The sequence below is a fragment of the Nelumbo nucifera genome, chromosome 1 (assembly GCF_055504915.1).
Source record: "Nelumbo nucifera cultivar China Antique chromosome 1, China Antique-T2T, whole genome shotgun sequence".
Taxonomy (NCBI): Eukaryota; Viridiplantae; Streptophyta; class Magnoliopsida; order Proteales; family Nelumbonaceae; genus Nelumbo; species Nelumbo nucifera.
The window spans coordinates 152,289,924-152,307,554 of record NC_142649.1 but is presented as its reverse complement, the minus strand read 5'-3'; the positions used below and the strand labels follow the sequence as shown (position 1 = coordinate 152,307,554).

Genomic DNA, 17,631 nt, shown 5'->3' with positions numbered 1-17,631 from the left:
GGTGACAGGAAATGACAGTCGTGAGATTGAGTCCCTCAAACAGCTCCTTCATCAAGAGTTTGAGGTGAAAGATCTTGGTGCACTACGGTACTTTTTGGGTATTGAGGTTGCTAGATCCAAGCAGGGGATTTTTATCTCTCAGAGAAAATATGTTCTAGATCTGTTGGCGGAAACTGGAAAGTTGGGTGTTAAGCCGACTGATACACCCATCGAACAAAATCACAAGATTAGTGCAAAGGGCGGGGAGCCTCTTGAAGACAAAGTTATGTTCCAACGGTTGGTTGGAAAGCTCCTATATCTCTGCCTCACTCGGCCGGATATCAGCTATGCAGTTAGTGTTGTTAGCCAGTACATGCACTCCCCTAGAACTTCTCATCTTCTTGCGGCAAAGAGAATATTAGCATACTTGAAGAGATGCCAGGGTAGAGGTATACTGCTCAGAACAATAATCACATGAGGGTGGAAGTCTATACAGATGCCGATTGGGCTGGGAGTGTTGATGACAGAAGGTCGACCTCTGGATATTGTGCCCTTGTGGGAGGTAACCTTGTCTCTTGGAGGAGTAAGAAGCAAAGTGTTGTTTCCCGCTCCAGTGCTGAAGTTGGAATACAGGTCAATGGCTAATGGAGTGGCTGAAATCTTATAGCTGAGGTCACTACTTGAAGAGTTGGGTATTGACTATGAAAAGCCCTTAATGTTGTATTGTGATAATCAAGCAGCTATTAATATAGCCCACAACCCAGTGCAGCATGACAAAACTAAACATATCGAAGTTGATCGACATTTTGTGCGAGAAAGGGTCACATCACAAGAAGTGTGTCTTCCGTACATCACATCTAATATGCAGCTCGCGGATATCCTCACCAAGGCTGTACCAAGGAAGAAGTTAGAGACAGACCTATCCAAGTTGGGAATGATAGATATCTACTCCCAACTTGAGGGGGAGTGTAGAGAACACTGCAGTGGTCCCCACTGTGTTCGTAGGACAGCATGTATAGTTATTTGTTTCAGTTATAGTAGTGTCAGTTTGATTCAGTTTGTTAATTCAGTTGTTATTTATTTCAGCTTTTATTTACTTTATTTATTATGTAAGTACTAAGGGCAGATGTGTCCTTTCCATTATGTACTAAACATAACCTATAAATAATAAGAAAGTGGCGGCGGCAGATCTGTGAGAATCTGTCCCTCCTTTCAACCACTTGTGTTCTCCTGTTTCTCTTCTATTCTCTCTCTTTTCTCTCACTTTTCTTCTGTTTTGTAAACCTAAAACCTATTAGGATTCAAGACTGATTACAGTCTTGATCTTCTACTTTTTTGAATCTAAAATCATGAGTGGTGAAGATTCTTCTACATCCGGAGTTTCCTCAACGCTGAATGGAATGAATGGGGGTGGGGAGCTATCTTTTCCCATGGCTGTTGTCCCTCTTGATGGTTTAAATTATTTAGTGGTCAAGAAAGATCAAGCTGTACATCACTGCAAGGGGGAAGATAGGTTATATTAATGGGAGAATAGAAATACCACATTCTGGGAGTGCTGAATATGATAGATGGAATCTTGAAAACAGCATGGTTATGTCTTGGCTTTTAGTCTCTATGCAACCTCAAATAAGGAGGAATTTCATGTGTGCTGAAATGGAAAATGAAATCTGGGAACAAGCAAAATCAACATATTCGGAACCGCGACACTATGCAAAAATCTACCAACTACAGGCAGAATCGTCTACTTGTAAACAGGGGGAGAGGTGTCTATCTGTATATTACTCTGACTTGACTTCTGTCTGGAAGGAGTTGGATCATTATCAGAGTGTGGAATGGAAGTGTGATGAAGATGCAAAACTGTACCAAAAACTCGTCTCCCAGCAGAGAGTGTTTGCTTTCTTACATGGTTTGAACCCTACATATGAGTCTATCAGGGTCCAGATCCTCGGTTCTAAGGATCTTCCATCAGTCCAGAAAGTTTATGCTCTTGTACAATCTGAAGAAAGCAGAAGGAATCTGATGAACAGTTCTGGTGGAGATGCAGTTGTGTTGGCAAAGATTGTGGAGGAAATTCTTCTAGGAAAGGAGAACTTCAGAAAAAAATGGATGGCAAAGATAAATTGTGGTGTACTCATTGCCAGAAGCCCCGACACACCCGGGATACATGCTGGGATCTCCACGGAAAGCCGAAATGGGCTCAAGATCTGAATAAGAAGCAAAGTTCAGATGTGAATAAAAGGCCAGGACAGCAAGGTACAAAGAAACACACTATGGCCAACATGGCTACTCGAGAGAATCAACCCCCCATCCATACTGTGATTCAGACACATTCATCTGGATCTGACCCAAGGGAGGATATTATGAATTCCTTCCGTGACCATTTAGGGATCTATGGTAGAGCAATTCGTCAAATGGATGCTCCTCCCTCAACCTCATTTGCGTCTACATCAGGTAACTCTACCACAGCTTTCCATGTTGCTTCTCATACCCTTGACTCTCCATGGATCATTGATTCTGGAGCATCAAAACACATGACTGGTACGTCCTCTTACTTTCAAACCTATCACCTTCTTTCTGGAAGAGACAAGGTGAGACTAGCTGATGGATCATATGCTTCCATAGCTGGTCAAGGAACCGTCTCTCTTCCCCTTGGCCTTACCCTCTCTGATGTTTTACATGTTCCAAAATTTCCCATTAATTTGTTCTCTGTTAGTAGTGTTACTAATTCCTTAAACTGCTCAGTGACCTTTTTCCCTTCTTACTGTGTGATCCAGGACGTATGGTTGATGAACTTTACATGCTGAAGAATAAGGCTGGTCTTCATGTTACAGAGTCTAAGAGTCAGTCCTGTAAGAGTCAAGTTTATTTATGGCATTGTCGCCTTGGTCATTTTTCTTTTGAGTCTTTGAAAGTGGTGTTTCCAGATCTGTTTAAGTCAGTGTCTGTTTCAGATTTCTCTTGTCTGTAGAGAAGATGGGCCGAATGGCCCATAGGCTGTCATTCTATGTTATATTTATGTTCTTCTCTGTAATAGGCCTTATTCTGGGCTCATACTCTTCTATGCTATGTTTTTTGTAATTTCTTATCTTCTCATTTGTTTGTTTTTCCGGTTTTCATCTAATCTTACATAGTCCCATACTTCAAAGGGTTGTTTTCAACTTTGTCAAACGTGTCAATTGAGTAAACATTGTAGAACTCATTTTCTTCCAAAAAATAGTAAATCTGAATTTCCTTTTCACATTGTTCATTCTGATGTGTGGGGCCCTGTTACTTTACCATCTGAGAGTGGTTACAAGTATTTTATCACCATCATTGATGATTATTCTAGATATACTTGGGTATATCCCATGCGAACCAGGGAGGAAGTACAAAAAATTATCCAAAATTTTCAGCGGATGGTCTTCACTCAATTCCAAACTGAAATCCAAATTTTTAGTCAGATAATGCGAAAGAGTATTTTCATAGTGATCTCACGGAATTCTTTGCTTCGCGTGGTTCACTTCACCGTAGCTCTTGTGCCCGAACACCACAACAAAATGGTGTTGCTGAACAAAAGAACCGCCATCTCCTTGAAGTGGCACGGGGTTTATTACTCTATATGAATGTCCCCAAACGTTTTTGGCTTGAGGCTATCCTTTGTTCTACCTACCTCATTAACCATATGCCCTCTCGTTGGTTAGAGCGCAAAGTCCCACATCAGCTTCTCTTCCCTAAGGCCCCCCTTCTTCCCATTCCTCCTTGCGTATTTGGTTGTCGATGCTTTGTCCAAAATCTGTCTCCCACTTGTGGGAAATTGGATTATCGTGCTATTCCTTGCATATTCCTGGGGTACTCCTTCACTTAGAAGGGATACCGTTGTTTTGATCCTGTTTCTCGGAAATTTTATGTTTCCATGGATGTCTCTTTCTTTGAGAATGAGCCTTTTTTCCCTGTTTCTCCTTAGGGGGAGTGTAGGAATGAGGAGAACCTGGTTCAGCTCCCTCCTCTTCCTGATCCTCTGCCTTTTCGTGTCTTCTTCCGTCGTCGCAAAGGCCAACCAAATTCAAGAGCTATGGAGAATCTAGAAGTTGTACCTCCATTGCCATCAAACTCCTCGGGGGTGGATCATACTCACTCAGGTACCTTGGTTCCCAATGATGTCCCTGACCCCATTACAATTGATACCTCTATTGCTAATGACCTTGACCTTCCTATTGCTCACAAGAAAGGTGTTAGATCGTGCACCACTAAACACCCCATTCCCCACTTTGTTTCCTATGAGAACATTTCTCCCTCTTTTCGTGCATTTCTTACTTCCATTGACAGTGTCCCTATCCCTAACAATGTGGCAAAAGCTCTTTCAGTACCTGAATGGATAGATGCTATGAAGGAAGAAATTAATGCCCTTCATAAAAATGGCACATGGGAACTTGTAGATCTTCCTAAGGGAAAGGAAGTTGGATGTAAGTGGGTGTTCATAGTCAAACATAAGGCTGATGGCACGGTGGAGACCGTGCTCGTTTAGTCAAATGGGTGTACGGAGTGGAAAAGGGTGTTCATAGTCAAACATAAGGAACCTGTAGATCTTCCTAAGGGAAAGGAAGTTGGATATAAAGCTCGTTTAGTGGAAAAGGGGTTTACTCAGGTGTACGGAGTTGATTATGTAGAGACCTTTGCTCCTGTTGCCAAGATGAACTCCATTAGAGTTCTATTCTCTCTTGTTGCTAACATTGACTGGGATCTACATCAGCTTGATATCAAGAATGCATTCTTGAATGGTGACCATGAAGAGGAAGTTTACATGATACAACCTCCTGGTTTTCAGGCTCAAGGCAATGAACAGAAGGTGTGCAAGTTGAAGAAGTCTTTATACGGGATGGAACAATCACCAAGAACTTGGTTCAGCAGATTCCATGTTGCAGTTCAGCAGAAAGGATACAAGCTATGTCAATCTGATCACACACTGTTTGTGAAAAGGGGAGAAGGTAAAATTGCTGCTTTGATAGTATATGTTGATGATATAATTGTCACTAGTGACTGGAAGGATGAAATCCAGAGGTTGAAGAGTTTTCTTGCCACACAGTTTGAAGTAAAGGATCTAGGGCCTCCAAGATACTTCCTTGGAATTGAAGTTGCCCGCTCAAAAAGGGGTATCTTTATTTCCCAAAGGAAGTATGTCCTAGATTTACTCCAGGATACTGGAAAAATGGGAGTGAAGCCAGTTGACTCTCCCATTGATCCCAACCATAAATTAGGTGACAGCCAAGGTGAACCTATCAAGGATGTGAAACAATTTCAAAGACTTGTAGGGAGATTGTTATATCTTTCTATGACCCGCCCAGACATTGCTTATGCTGTTGGTGTCCTTAGCCAGTTTATGCATGCACCTATGTCCACTCATCTTGAAGCAGCAGAAAGAATCCTCCGATATCTTAAAAGGTTTCCAGGTGCTGGCTTGTTGTTTCAAAGTCACGGGCATTTGAAAGTTGAAGTGCATACTGATGCAGATTGGGCTGGATCTCAAAATGACAGAAAGTCTACTAGTGGCTACTGCACCTTCATAGGAGGAAACCTAGTTACCTGGAGAAGTAAAAAGCAAAGTGTGGTGGCTAGATCCAGTGCTGAAGCTGAATATTGAGCAATGGCTCATGGAGTGGCTGAAAGTATGTGGATAAAGAATCTGTTGAGTGAGTTGGGTTTTCCAGTGGACAAGCCTATGACCCTATTCTGTGATAACAAAGCAGCCATAAACATTGCTGCTAACCCAGTGCTACATGATAAAACAAAACATATCGAAGTCGACAAGCATTTTATCAAAGAGAAAGTCATCACAGGCGAAGTGTGTACTCCCTATGTTAGCTCTGAGGACCAACTTGCAGACATCTTTACAAAAGGACTACACCACTCAAGACATCATGATATGTGACAAGTTGGGTATGATTGATATCTATGCTCCAACTTGAGGGGGAGTATTAACAGATGTTATTTTATATATGTATAGTACCGCAGGGGTACTATTGTACTTTTCCTTTTCTTTATGTTTAGTTGTTGTCACCCTAGTATAAATATAACATACTGCGCTGCCTACAGTATCTCTTTGGACTCTCAGTCCTCTTGTCTCTCGTCTCCTCTCTCCCTTTCTCTCTTCTAGTGCAACAAACCTCACATTTTAGCTCATAAGCCCTAGCAACATTAAGAGGCTGAGAGTATATTTCCTTCATAACATCCCATATTTCCTAAGCTATTTTGACCCACAAGTAGTTTCGGCTGAGGTGTGGCTGCATAGAGTTGCACAGTCATGTCATCACCAAAAAATTTTCTTGGACCCACCTAGCATAAGTAGGGTCCTCCTTGGAGGGTTCCTTCACATCCCCTAGCAATTTTCCTCTACCCCCAATAGCCATCATGGCTGATTGGGCCCATTCCAAGTAGTTTGATCCATCAAACTTCAATAGTTGTAATCTGAAAAGTGTTTTCAGTCGTGTTACCTGAACCACCAGTCCCAAAAGCACCTTCCCCTTGGTTCTTGTACTCCATTCTAAGTTAAGAAGAGGCTTTAAACTACTGTGACAAGAAAAAACTGTATTTCAAGGCTAATAACAGCCGACCTATGACAATGATTTTGCAGTTAGATAACAGTCAACTACTGTCTTGGGATTGATATCAGTCCTGAGATTTTCTATCCGTACCTCTCCGAGTGAATAACAAAGTCCTTTTGAGTATCAATCTCAAGAAAAGGTACTTACTTTATGAAGAAGCTCTCTCCAATCTTAGGACAGCTGCTAAAGCCTTCTTGCAACCTCCAAGAATCAGCTGAAGTAAGAATCTTTTTGAACTTTCAGCCCTAAACAATTCTCATGTGGTCGGCTGAATTAAATACACATGAGAAACCCTAGATCTAAGGCTCTGATACCAACTTGAAAGAAGAAGAAGAACTGTTTACTGTATTAGAGAAGTAATACAGGTTCGAAGAGAAGAAAAGAGAGAAAGAGAGAGAGAGAGAGAGAGAGAGAGAGAGAGAGAGAGAAGAGTGAAGAGAGGAGAAAAGAAAGAAGGGGTTCGGTGGTTAATAATCTGCCGCCCCATACGCTTCTTTATTTATAGCTTTAGGTTCCTTACAAGAATAGAAATAAACACAAATTAGAAACAATAAGGCCAGCCGGCCCAGCTTAAAAGAAATTAGAAACTTCTAATAAAAGAAATTAGAAACTACTAATAAAAGAAATTAGAAACTACTAATAAAAGAAATTAGAAACAACTAGGTGTGGGTATGAAACCACACATACTAGAGCCTGAGTGCGGGTATGGAACCCCAAACTCGTGGCTAACCAACTATTTTTTCAAGCTCAACTTTGATGGCAGCAGTTTAGGTAATCCGGGTCCTTCTGGTGTTGAGGGAGTGTTTACAAATATAGAGGGGCTAATCATTGCTTTATATTCTGGCCCTATAGGAGTAGGGGATTCAATCAACACAGAAATTCAAGCAGTGTCACAAGAAGCTGAATTTGCCAAGGAACCGAATTGTTAACAGTTGTTAATTGAAGGTGATTCCAAGTTGGTGATCCAGTGGTTAAAAGAACCAGAAACAGCAGTCTGATCCTATAAAGGGGCTTTATGAAGATTCAAATGGCTAACTACAAACATGTCAGTCCAATTGCAATGGGAAAGAAGATCAGAAAATGGGTTAGCAGATTTACTAGCTAAACAATGGGTGCATAGGAATCAGATGTTTTGGGCTAAACTGTAATTCTTGCTTTAATCTGCCTCAACTTGGGAACTTTCTCTGTGCATCTTTTATGCTCTTAATCTATTAATAAATTCACTCATTATTCATCGAAAAAATGTGTCCATGCCAAACATTCAAGAACATAATTTGTCCATTAGTGTACAGAAGAAAAGAGAAAGAATAGAGAGAAAGGAGCAGCCATTTCGAGAGAAAAATTACTATTCAAATAAACCAGGCTTCTATTTATATCATTTATTCAATAAACAATGAAATTACATCATATCCTAGTTTAATAATAAAACAACATTTACTAAAATGCCCTATTCAAGTATTGAAAGTGAGTGGACTATTGTACCCCTAACTAAGGTGTTAGAGTCAGCAGTCAAGAAGGTATTTTAGTCTTTATATTCTGTTATTAATAGTTGCTTTGTCTCTTTTGTCTCATTTTAAGTTACACGCCCCATACTTAATTAGGGGCATAAGAGACTGTACATTAAAGTCCAAAACATATAAATAAGAAGGTGGTCAGCTGGGAGAGTGTGATTTTTCTCTCCAGCCGTTTCTCTCTATTCTCATCTCCTCTTTTTCTCCTTCTTCTCTACTCTTTCTCTCTTGTTTCTGACCTAGAACTGAACCGGGCATGAACAGTAAAGATAATACTCTCAACACTCCCCCAAGCTGGTGAGTATATATTCTATAGACCCAGCTTGGAAATAATAGAGTCAACCTTGGGTCTATGCAATGCTTTTGGTGAACATATATGAAAGTCAGATTTGACAAATGGGAGATCCACATCATGATTCTGTAACTTGTCCTGGATAAAATGACAATAAATGTCAGTATGTTTCATCCCCTTATGAAATACTTGGTTTGAAGCAATATGTATAGTAGCTTGGTTGTCATAATGGAGGTGCATGGTGAGTGATACCAGAAATCCCATCTTTTGAAGTAAACTTTGAACCACTTAAGTTTTCCTGTGGTATAACTCACTTCTTGGTATTCAACCTTGGCATTGTACTTAGCAGTTAGCAACTATGCTCTACTTCTTACTCTTCCATGTGAAAAGACTCCTGACAAGAATGTCTAGTAACCTGTAGTATATCAATAATTTGAAAGAAAACTAGACCAGTTTGCATCAGTATAACCCGATATACTCAAGTGTGCATGATCCTTAGTGTTGCTCAGTTAGCATAGTCTCTATCCTATTTTTCTTTCTTATACTTGGAAAATCAGAATGAAAAAAAAAATGAAGAAGAAGATGTAGATATGATAGAAAGATTAGAGAGAGTTTAAAGTAGCATAATGAGGCTACACATATTAGTTCATAAAGATATGGAAAAATTACATGCATACCCTTTATTAGCAAGGCTGCAAATGAATTGGATTTTGATCCGATTCAATTTGAATCCGATTCGTTTATAACGGATTTGAATATCTGCTTATCTTAAACCAATCGAATTCAAATCTAACTATAGAGTTCATTTACTTATCAAGTCAAATTGGGATTGACCCTGATTCAATCCCATATCAATTCAATTCAATTATATATAATTATGTACCTATTAATAGACAAATGTACCCAATGTTCTCTATAAACATACATGTGTAAATTTTCAGAAAAAAATGAAGGCTATTTTCTTTTCAATCCATCACCGCCTACTGCCACTCACCACTGATTTAGAAGAATGTTAAAGAATGTTAGAAGATGGAGGATAGAGATTGAAGAATGTTAAGTTATTAGCAATAAATTAATAACTAAGAGAAGAAAAAGTACAAAGGAGCTGGGAGGTTCCCAAGAACTCTTTTTGACATTGCCTTCACAATTACAATTCAGCCCAAAAAAAGTTTATCCCTATTAACCCCTTGCTTGGCCAAAGTTCTTCCCACTTCCCAAGCTAACATACCAATCTCCCTTAGAGTTTGTCTATAAGGCCAGGCTCCTAATGTATTGTTTCTTATCTAAGAAATGACTAACTTTGAGTCTCCTTCCACTTCCAATTGTTTAGCTGTCCTCAGCCTCTGCAACAGTGCCATTATCTCAGCTTTAACAGAATTGCAAATTTCAATAGGGCCTGAATACAGTACCTTGACAACACCATTTACATCCCTAAATACTCCTATTCCAGCCAGTCCCAAGTTGCCTATGGAGCATCCATCAAAGTTCAGCTTCACCTGTGGATCTACCAGCAGTTTCAACTCCATTGTATCCTTATCCTTTTTTTTTGTAAGAATGTGCCACATCACCCCAAGCTCTCATCACATCATCAACTAAGATGTCCTTGAAGTCTTCTGAAGTTTTTACCCAATGTGCAACCTTTCTTTATATTTTCCACTATCTCCTCCACAGAGTTGCATTCTTTTGATAATTATTCTGTTCCTTGCTTCCCACACAACCCATAGCAGTGCTGCTCTTTCTGCCCTCCACATTAATCTACCTCTTTTTTTAGGCTGCCTTAAGAAGTTCAGACAAAACAAGCTAGCTGCATTCTGGGGTGCTTCCCACTTGCAACCAAATAGAGATTAAACCTTCCTCCAAGCACAATTCACAAAAGAGCAGGATAATAGCAATTGGGAAAATAGTCTCACCGCTTGCTTTGCAAAGAAAGCAAATATTAGGAGAAAGGCACTTATTCAGCCTTCTTCGTTTTTAACCCTTTTAAGCTATTTGGTGTTATGGTTCATAGCAAAACCCTAAGCTCTCCATCTTTGTGATGTTGTTGGCACTGGACCAACTGATAGGGCTACAAGAGAAGAATACTCACATCACATGTTCTTCACATTACCATTGAAAACCTGGAACAACCATTGCTCATTGCACGGCATGATATTCAGGGCTCCAAGCCCAAATCTTTATATATTACCAGTATTTTTTCCATTGTAGTCAATTAAGAAAGAAAAAAAAAATCTAGTTATTTATGATTTCCTTTATTTTATTTTTTAAGGGGAGAAAATATACAACCTTTTTTTCAAGATTTTCCAATATTATTGTTTTATGAATCATATGCTATGTATTCTACATCAATGATCTGCCCCAATAAAACCCACAATTTAACCTTTAGTTTTTTTTTTCTATTTTAGATAATATGCAGTGGGTTAATTCCTGTAGAATCTACTTTGTCTTCCTCATTTGGTTTTCAAGATTTTGCTCTATCCCCTGATTATATCCAATTCAACTCTGCTTTCACTGATTAGGTTTTTTCTATTTGTTCCAAGGCATGTTTTTGAAAATCAAATCGAATCGAATTTGAATCGGATATCCAATTATTTAAATGAATTGAATTTCAAAATATGAATTTATATATCTGTCATATTCAAATCAAATTTGGATATAGCCCTATCTGAATTCAATTCAATCTGTTTGCAGCCCAACTGATTAGTCAATAGATTAGAATAAGTAAAGGAAAAGACAGAGATGCCCCCATTATTAACAAGGCAGTCTTTCAACACTCTCCCTCAAGCTGAGCATAGATAATCATGCATGCCCAGCTTGCATAGGTCACTATCAAACTTGAGGAAAAGGAAGAAAGTATCAAAAGACAATGAAAAGCAGTAAGATATGAATTACTTCTCAAAGAACCTCTCGAGAATATACTAGTGCAATAATTTAATTAATTTTTTAATAAGGATTAAAACAAAGGCTTATAATTTCAGTGCACAAGATCATACAAGCTTTTTGACAAAAAAAAATTTAATGTCATCGAAGGCTAATAATTTCAGTCCATTAAATAATACATACCGCTCTTTTATGCATTTGTTGTAAATTTAAAAATTACTTTCATGTTTATTCTACGAAGGCTAATTAAATATAATTTTCTCCTGTCACTATCATTATAACATGAAAGAAAGTTTGAAGTAAGGACCTTTTGGTTTTGGAACAAGGTGAGGGCTCCAAATATATCCATAAGGCACATCAGAAGCAGATCCTTGGGAACCACTTAAATATGTGACAGGTCTTAGCTTCAGTTTTTTTTTCCTGAAATCATTTATCATGTCTCGTATTCCAAGCCAAATCAAAGAATCAACAATTTGATATGACAGCTGCAAAATGTGTCCAGGTTAGAAAAGATTGAGAATAATCAGACAAACCAATGCCTACAGAACATGAGAAATTGCTCCAAAACTAGAAAATCAATAATATGGAAGTATTCATATGAGCTCACTCTATATCCAGCTTGCTGTTTGACACGGGACAAAGGGTGTGGAAACTCACTTGTTGGCCTGTCATCATAATAGAAGATTGACAAAGCACATATTGCACAATTGAAACCTATAATCTGAATAATACAAAGTATAGAGCAGAAAAGAACTCCAAAAGGGAAAATGAAAGAATAATGATCACAAAAGAAAATTATTAGCAACATAGAGGATCTATTACTCATTTACTCAAATAGGACTTACGTCCATGGCATTGTGAAAAATATATGGAGTGGTACTTTTAGTGCTTCAGCTACATGTGTATGCCCTGAAAAAAAAATCATACAGGTCAGAAGTACATTCAACATTTCAACTAACCATTTTTATGAGTAATATATAGAAATTTTAATTGATACATAATGATGCATGAAGAAAAGTAATCTAAAGCATTATAATGTTTGAAGAGGAGAAGGACAGAGAGAGACAGATTTTGAAGCAGAGAAAGTTTTAATTTACAATAATGTTCTTATGCCCATTACATGCTTCTCTCACTACACTCCCCTTCAAGTGGAGCATGATTTTTTTTTATCAATTACAATAACTTTATTAAGAAACAAAGCCATGAATGGAACAGGGAGAGGTAAACTCTCTTAGCTCTCCCATAAAGGTACAAGCAGACCAAAAAACAAGAAAATTAGCAATTACATTTGAGGCCAAAACATTGCATCCCTATTCACCCCTTGCTTTGCTAGCCCATCAGCTATGGAATTGGCACTTCTTTTGGCCCGAACCACTTTAACTTCAAAATCCTATGTTAACCACTTGAGCATTTTCCTTTCATTGCTGTAATTCAAGTGGAAGCAGGAACAATACATGCTCAACTTGCTGAGACTTTCAGTCGACAACTTCAATTTTACAATCCCCTTTGTCAGGAAGTCTGCTAATTGATAATTGGTGGTTACTACTGAAATATGTACTTCTAGTGATGCAGGGGCATTATCATCCTTTTATCTTGTGTTATGTTCACTCTTATAAAATGAGGAGTGGGTGCTACCACACCTTGCCTCTCATTCCTCTGGTTGTTTCTCTTCTATTCTTCTCTTTTCTTATGATTTCAAGGTTGTTATCATGGTATCAGAGCAGGAGATCAGATTGAATCACCTTCCTTGCTCTTTTTTCTTCCTTTTATCTCTTCTTTGTGGGACTGAAGAAAGAAGACTGATTTGGATTTCTTTTGGACTGATAGGAGGTAACTTGTTGTATAGGGGCATATTGTCATCCTTCGGATATATTAATACAAATTCCCTGATTTTTCAGATAAACAAAAGATGGTTTAAACAAAAACAGTTCAAAATACTAGACAATCATAGCAAACCAAGAATAGGAACTAAAAATGTCCAGAAGCAAATGGAAAAGATGCAAGATTGTCCAAAAAAAAAAACGGTAAAATAAGTAACAAAAACTAACCATATGCTGGGGGATTTGCAATTATGGCATCAGCTTTAAAAGGAATACTGGAATCAACATCGGGGTTTTTGCATGCATCAAGTAAGGAGAAAATGATTTCCTTTATTTGTCTCCGTTGAATAGGTATTTCTGAAGGTCCAGATGGTAAGAAGCCTTTATTCTTGACCATGTCTGCATGCACAAGCTAGTTGTTATAAAGTAAACAAGAAAATTCATGTTATGTGTTCTGGTAACTTATCTAACTAAAGCTCATCAAGAATATAACAGAGAATTCCAAGAAAACTGTCTTAATTTGCAGTATCAGTGATAGAAACCACATTGAGACTGATGTGCCATGCATGTTTTACACTGACATTAGGCACAAACAACATTAGCTTAGGATTTATTTTGATTAATATAGAATTTAGGTTTATTTGTAATTTTCTGTTTTTGGGGTTCCTTGCAATTTGCAACTGCTCAATTGTTGTCACAGTAGATGGTCAATGGACCTAGGTTGGAAGACACCACACTGAGTCCCCATATGAAACTCCTCATCCAGATGCCTTCTTTGGCTGCCTAAGCCGCCACATTCGGTTTCAGTGGTGAAGTCTACAATGTATTGCTACTCCCCCGCTCCTCCAACTGACTGCCCCACCACCCAACGTGAAGATATACTCTGAGTTGGATTTTCTGTTATCTGGACCTAACTGGAAATCTGAGTCAATGTATCCTGGAGGTATGAGATCATCTCCATGATAAACCAGCATATAATGTTTTATCCTCAAACACTTGAGAATATTCTCAACTCTAGTCCAATGCTCCTATCCTGGATCACTCTGGAATCTATTGACCTAGTGTTTTAAAAGTGCAAGGGCCATTTTGCACCCAAGGTGCAAGGCATGTGCCTTTTGGAAGCAAGGTGCAAAAATGCAAAACAAAAAGGCAAAAATTTTAAAAAATGCAAAATATTAAAAATATTAAACACAATATTAATTAAAAATATAAACCTAAATTTTAAAATAAATGTTTTTTAAAAAACCTATTATCTCAAATTAAAATACATAGACATAACATGTAAAACATATCTAAAATAAAACCAAGCATAACATATAAATCATATTCAAGCATGTAAACTCTTAGGCTCCGTTTGGTTTGTGGGATGGGGATGAGAAAAAGGGAATATTTCTCTCATTTGGTTTGAGGGAAATAGAGGGATGGGATGAGAAAGAGGTGGGATGAGAGATCCCAAAAACGTGGAATCGGGGTCACATCAAAACAGTGCGACCTCGGTGGAAAAACTGAGAAACCAGTGTTCATTGCCTTCCAGCGACGAAGACAAACGTCGACGAATAGCGATAACGACAAACAACAACGAACAGCGACACGAACAGTGCGACCCGATCTATTCTCCACTGTTTTCTTCATCAGATACTGGGAACCACTATTCGTTGCCTTCCTCGTTCGAACAGAGGAGGCGGTGGTGGCAAGAGAACCAGGCAGCGGGAAGAAACGACGAACCAAACAGTGGAGATCTGAAGAGGTAGCGGTGGCAAAAGAACCAAGTAGCAACGATTTGCTACCCTGCTACCAACGGAATAAGGAGTGTTCCGATCATTTACCGATGGAGACCACGCTAGAATATCCCTTGCCTTCATTGGTCTCTGATGGACTAGTCCCTGCGGATAGCAATGTTTCCATCAACTGGTCCTTCGACATGTTCCCAGTGGGATCCGAAGATAGTGTGTCGGATTCTAGAATTTTTTCTGGGTTTGACGATTATTTGGCCGACTATTTTCCCTCGTCACTGGATTCCTTGGATGAAGGAACGATGAACTAGGCAACGGTGATCTGAAGAGGCGGCGGCAGAGGAAGCGGCGGTGGCAAGAGAACCAGGCAGCGGCGGCGATCTGAAGAGGCGACTATTTTCCCTTTTCTCTCTTCTCCCTCACCTTCTTCTTCTTTTTGTTCATCCCGTCTTCCTCCCTCACCTTCTTCTTCCGGCGAAGAACCAGCTACTGACATGTTTTTCCTATTATTTTCCCATGTATAAAACCAAACACTGGAAAGTCCAATTTTTACACTTTCCCATCCCATCCCATCCCACCCAAATCTTCCCACAAACCAAACGGAGCCTTAATCTCTTCATTTTTTTTCTCAATTTCATTACTTCATATAGCTAATGTGATGTTAAACATTATGCATTCCTAATTCTATGAACCGCCTTTGTACTAAGCCCCTCAAGACAAACCCAAACAAGTCCATATCAAGGTCTTAAATTCTTAGTCCCTATAAAAAAAGGTTTTATAACTTTAAGTGCCTTTTAAAAATATCTTTTTATTAGGATGAATGAATTAGAAAAATTAAAAAATATAAGGTTTTCGGAAACTTGATTAAACATGGCCGAACTTGTTACAATTGCTGGCCGAAATTTAAAAAAAAAAAATCCAGCCCAACCTAATAACTGGTTTCTTAGTATTTTGAAATCTGAATTTCTGGGTCGATCTTGCACTAAACTAGACCATATTTAAAACCCAAATTTAAAACTGATCCTACCTGATACAGAGTCCATAGAACGCAACTCCCATTGATTCATGCCTAATATCAGACCCAAATCGGCCTCCAACTGAAAATGGCGCAGTTGTATGTGCAAAGCTGATTCAGCAACACCGTTTTAGCAAAACCGAACCCCAACTTGCTTGGATCGATGTAAGTATGTGAACCTGGTATCCTCTGATATTTTTCTTCAAAAACACAGCAAAGGGCTGATGAAAATCAGCCCCTACAACAACTGGTTCGAACAAGGGTTTTTTTGGATAAAAAGGGAGAAGAGAAAGAAGTAAGAGAGTGGAGAGAAAAGGATGGCTCACCCCCTCCCCCTTACCCCCTTATATATAGCACTCTTCTAATCCTATTAGGAGCTAATCCAAATTAAATTTGGATTAGGACTTAATCCATATTGAATAAGCACATTCTCTTCTTAAGAGAATGGACACTCCATACCCATATCCATACCAACAATCGATCCAGTAGAAATCATTGTTTGGAAATCTAGATGAATTCTTTGTGAAGAGAAAGAAGAAGAAGAGTTTCAACAATAGAGAAGAAAAGAGAAGAAAGAAAGAGTAGGATGTCAACCAGAATTGAATTAGTTTTGGCTGCCGACCCCTCATTATATTTCATACTTAACTTAAAAGAATAAGACATTACAAGAATGCCCTTAGTAGGGCAGCTACTAAAGTAGCTGAACAGTCATAACTTAAAAACATAAGCTAATGGGCCTAAAGCCCAACAACTTCCTAACTTAACAACTTAAAAATATAAGAGCTAAATAACTGGGCCCAATAACTAGAAATCGGCCCAACTCAACACTCCCCCTCAAGTTGGGAGTAAATGTGTCACATTCCCAATTTGCGTAGATCATGCTCCAGCTTGTTCCTTGCAACACCTTTTGTGATAACATCAGCAAACTGCAGATAAGAAGCAATGTATGGGAGACAAACTTCCCCAGAAGTCGCCCTTTCTCTGATGAAATGTCTGTCCACTTCAATGTGCTTTGTCCGGTCATGCTGAATTAGGTTATGGGCAATGTTGATTGCTGCCTGGTTATCACAGTACAGCATCATAGGTTCTTTTAAATGTACACCAATCTCTCCTAATAGGGAACGGATCCAGAGAAGTTTTGAAACTCCATGTGCCATGGCCCTGTATTCAGCTACAGCACTTGATCTTGCCACCATTGTTTGTTTCTTACTCTTCCACGAGACAAGGTTACCCCCAACAAGGGTGCATACTCCTGAAGTAGATCTCCAATCATCAAGGCATCCTGCCCAATCTGCATCTACATAAGCCTCTAGTTTCAACTATCCATGATCAGCAAACAATATGCCTCTGCCCGGGTGTCCCTTCAGATAAGCAAGAATCCTGTCAATAGCCTCCCAATGTTGGACTCGTGGAGCATGCATATATTGACTTGCCACACTGCATAGGAAATGTCTAGTCTTGTCATACACAAGTATAGCAGTCGCCCCACAAGTCTTTGATATCTCCCAATGTCCTTTACTGGCTCACCTTCTGATGCATTACTGTGATTTTGATCAATAGGAATACTGATTGCCTTTGTTCCAAGCTTCCCTGTTTCTTGTAGAAGATCCAAGACATACTTCCTCTGAGAGATAAAAAATTCCATGTTTTGATCTTGTAATTTCAATGCCTAAGAAATATCTGAGTTCTCCAAGATCCTTAATTTCAAATTCTCTATGTAGATTCTTCTTCAGACAATCAATCTCACTTAGGTCATTCCCTGTGACAACAATATCATCCACATAAACAATTAGACTGACACCAAGGATCCCCTTCGCTTGACAAAC

The 17,631-nt window shown here is 38.9% G+C and overlaps 1 protein-coding gene across 3 annotated transcripts in view; it reads right to left on the bottom strand.

The window, feature by feature from the left end:
* LOC104587908 (sterol 3-beta-glucosyltransferase UGT80A2-like) overlaps positions 1-17,631 on the bottom strand; it is an 87,202-nt gene that overhangs the window by 26,982 nt on the left and 42,589 nt on the right. For all 3 annotated transcript variants that reach the window (XM_010245686.3, XM_010245685.3, XM_088894747.1), the window contains 4 exons: positions 13,286-13,456; positions 12,083-12,146; positions 11,845-11,902; positions 11,545-11,722 (listed from right to left, as the gene is read on the bottom strand). In XM_010245686.3, coding sequence (XP_010243988.1) covers positions 11,545-11,722; positions 11,845-11,902; positions 12,083-12,146; positions 13,286-13,456 — 471 coding nt within the window. The remainder of the gene's footprint in view (positions 1-11,544; positions 11,723-11,844; positions 11,903-12,082; positions 12,147-13,285; positions 13,457-17,631) is intronic.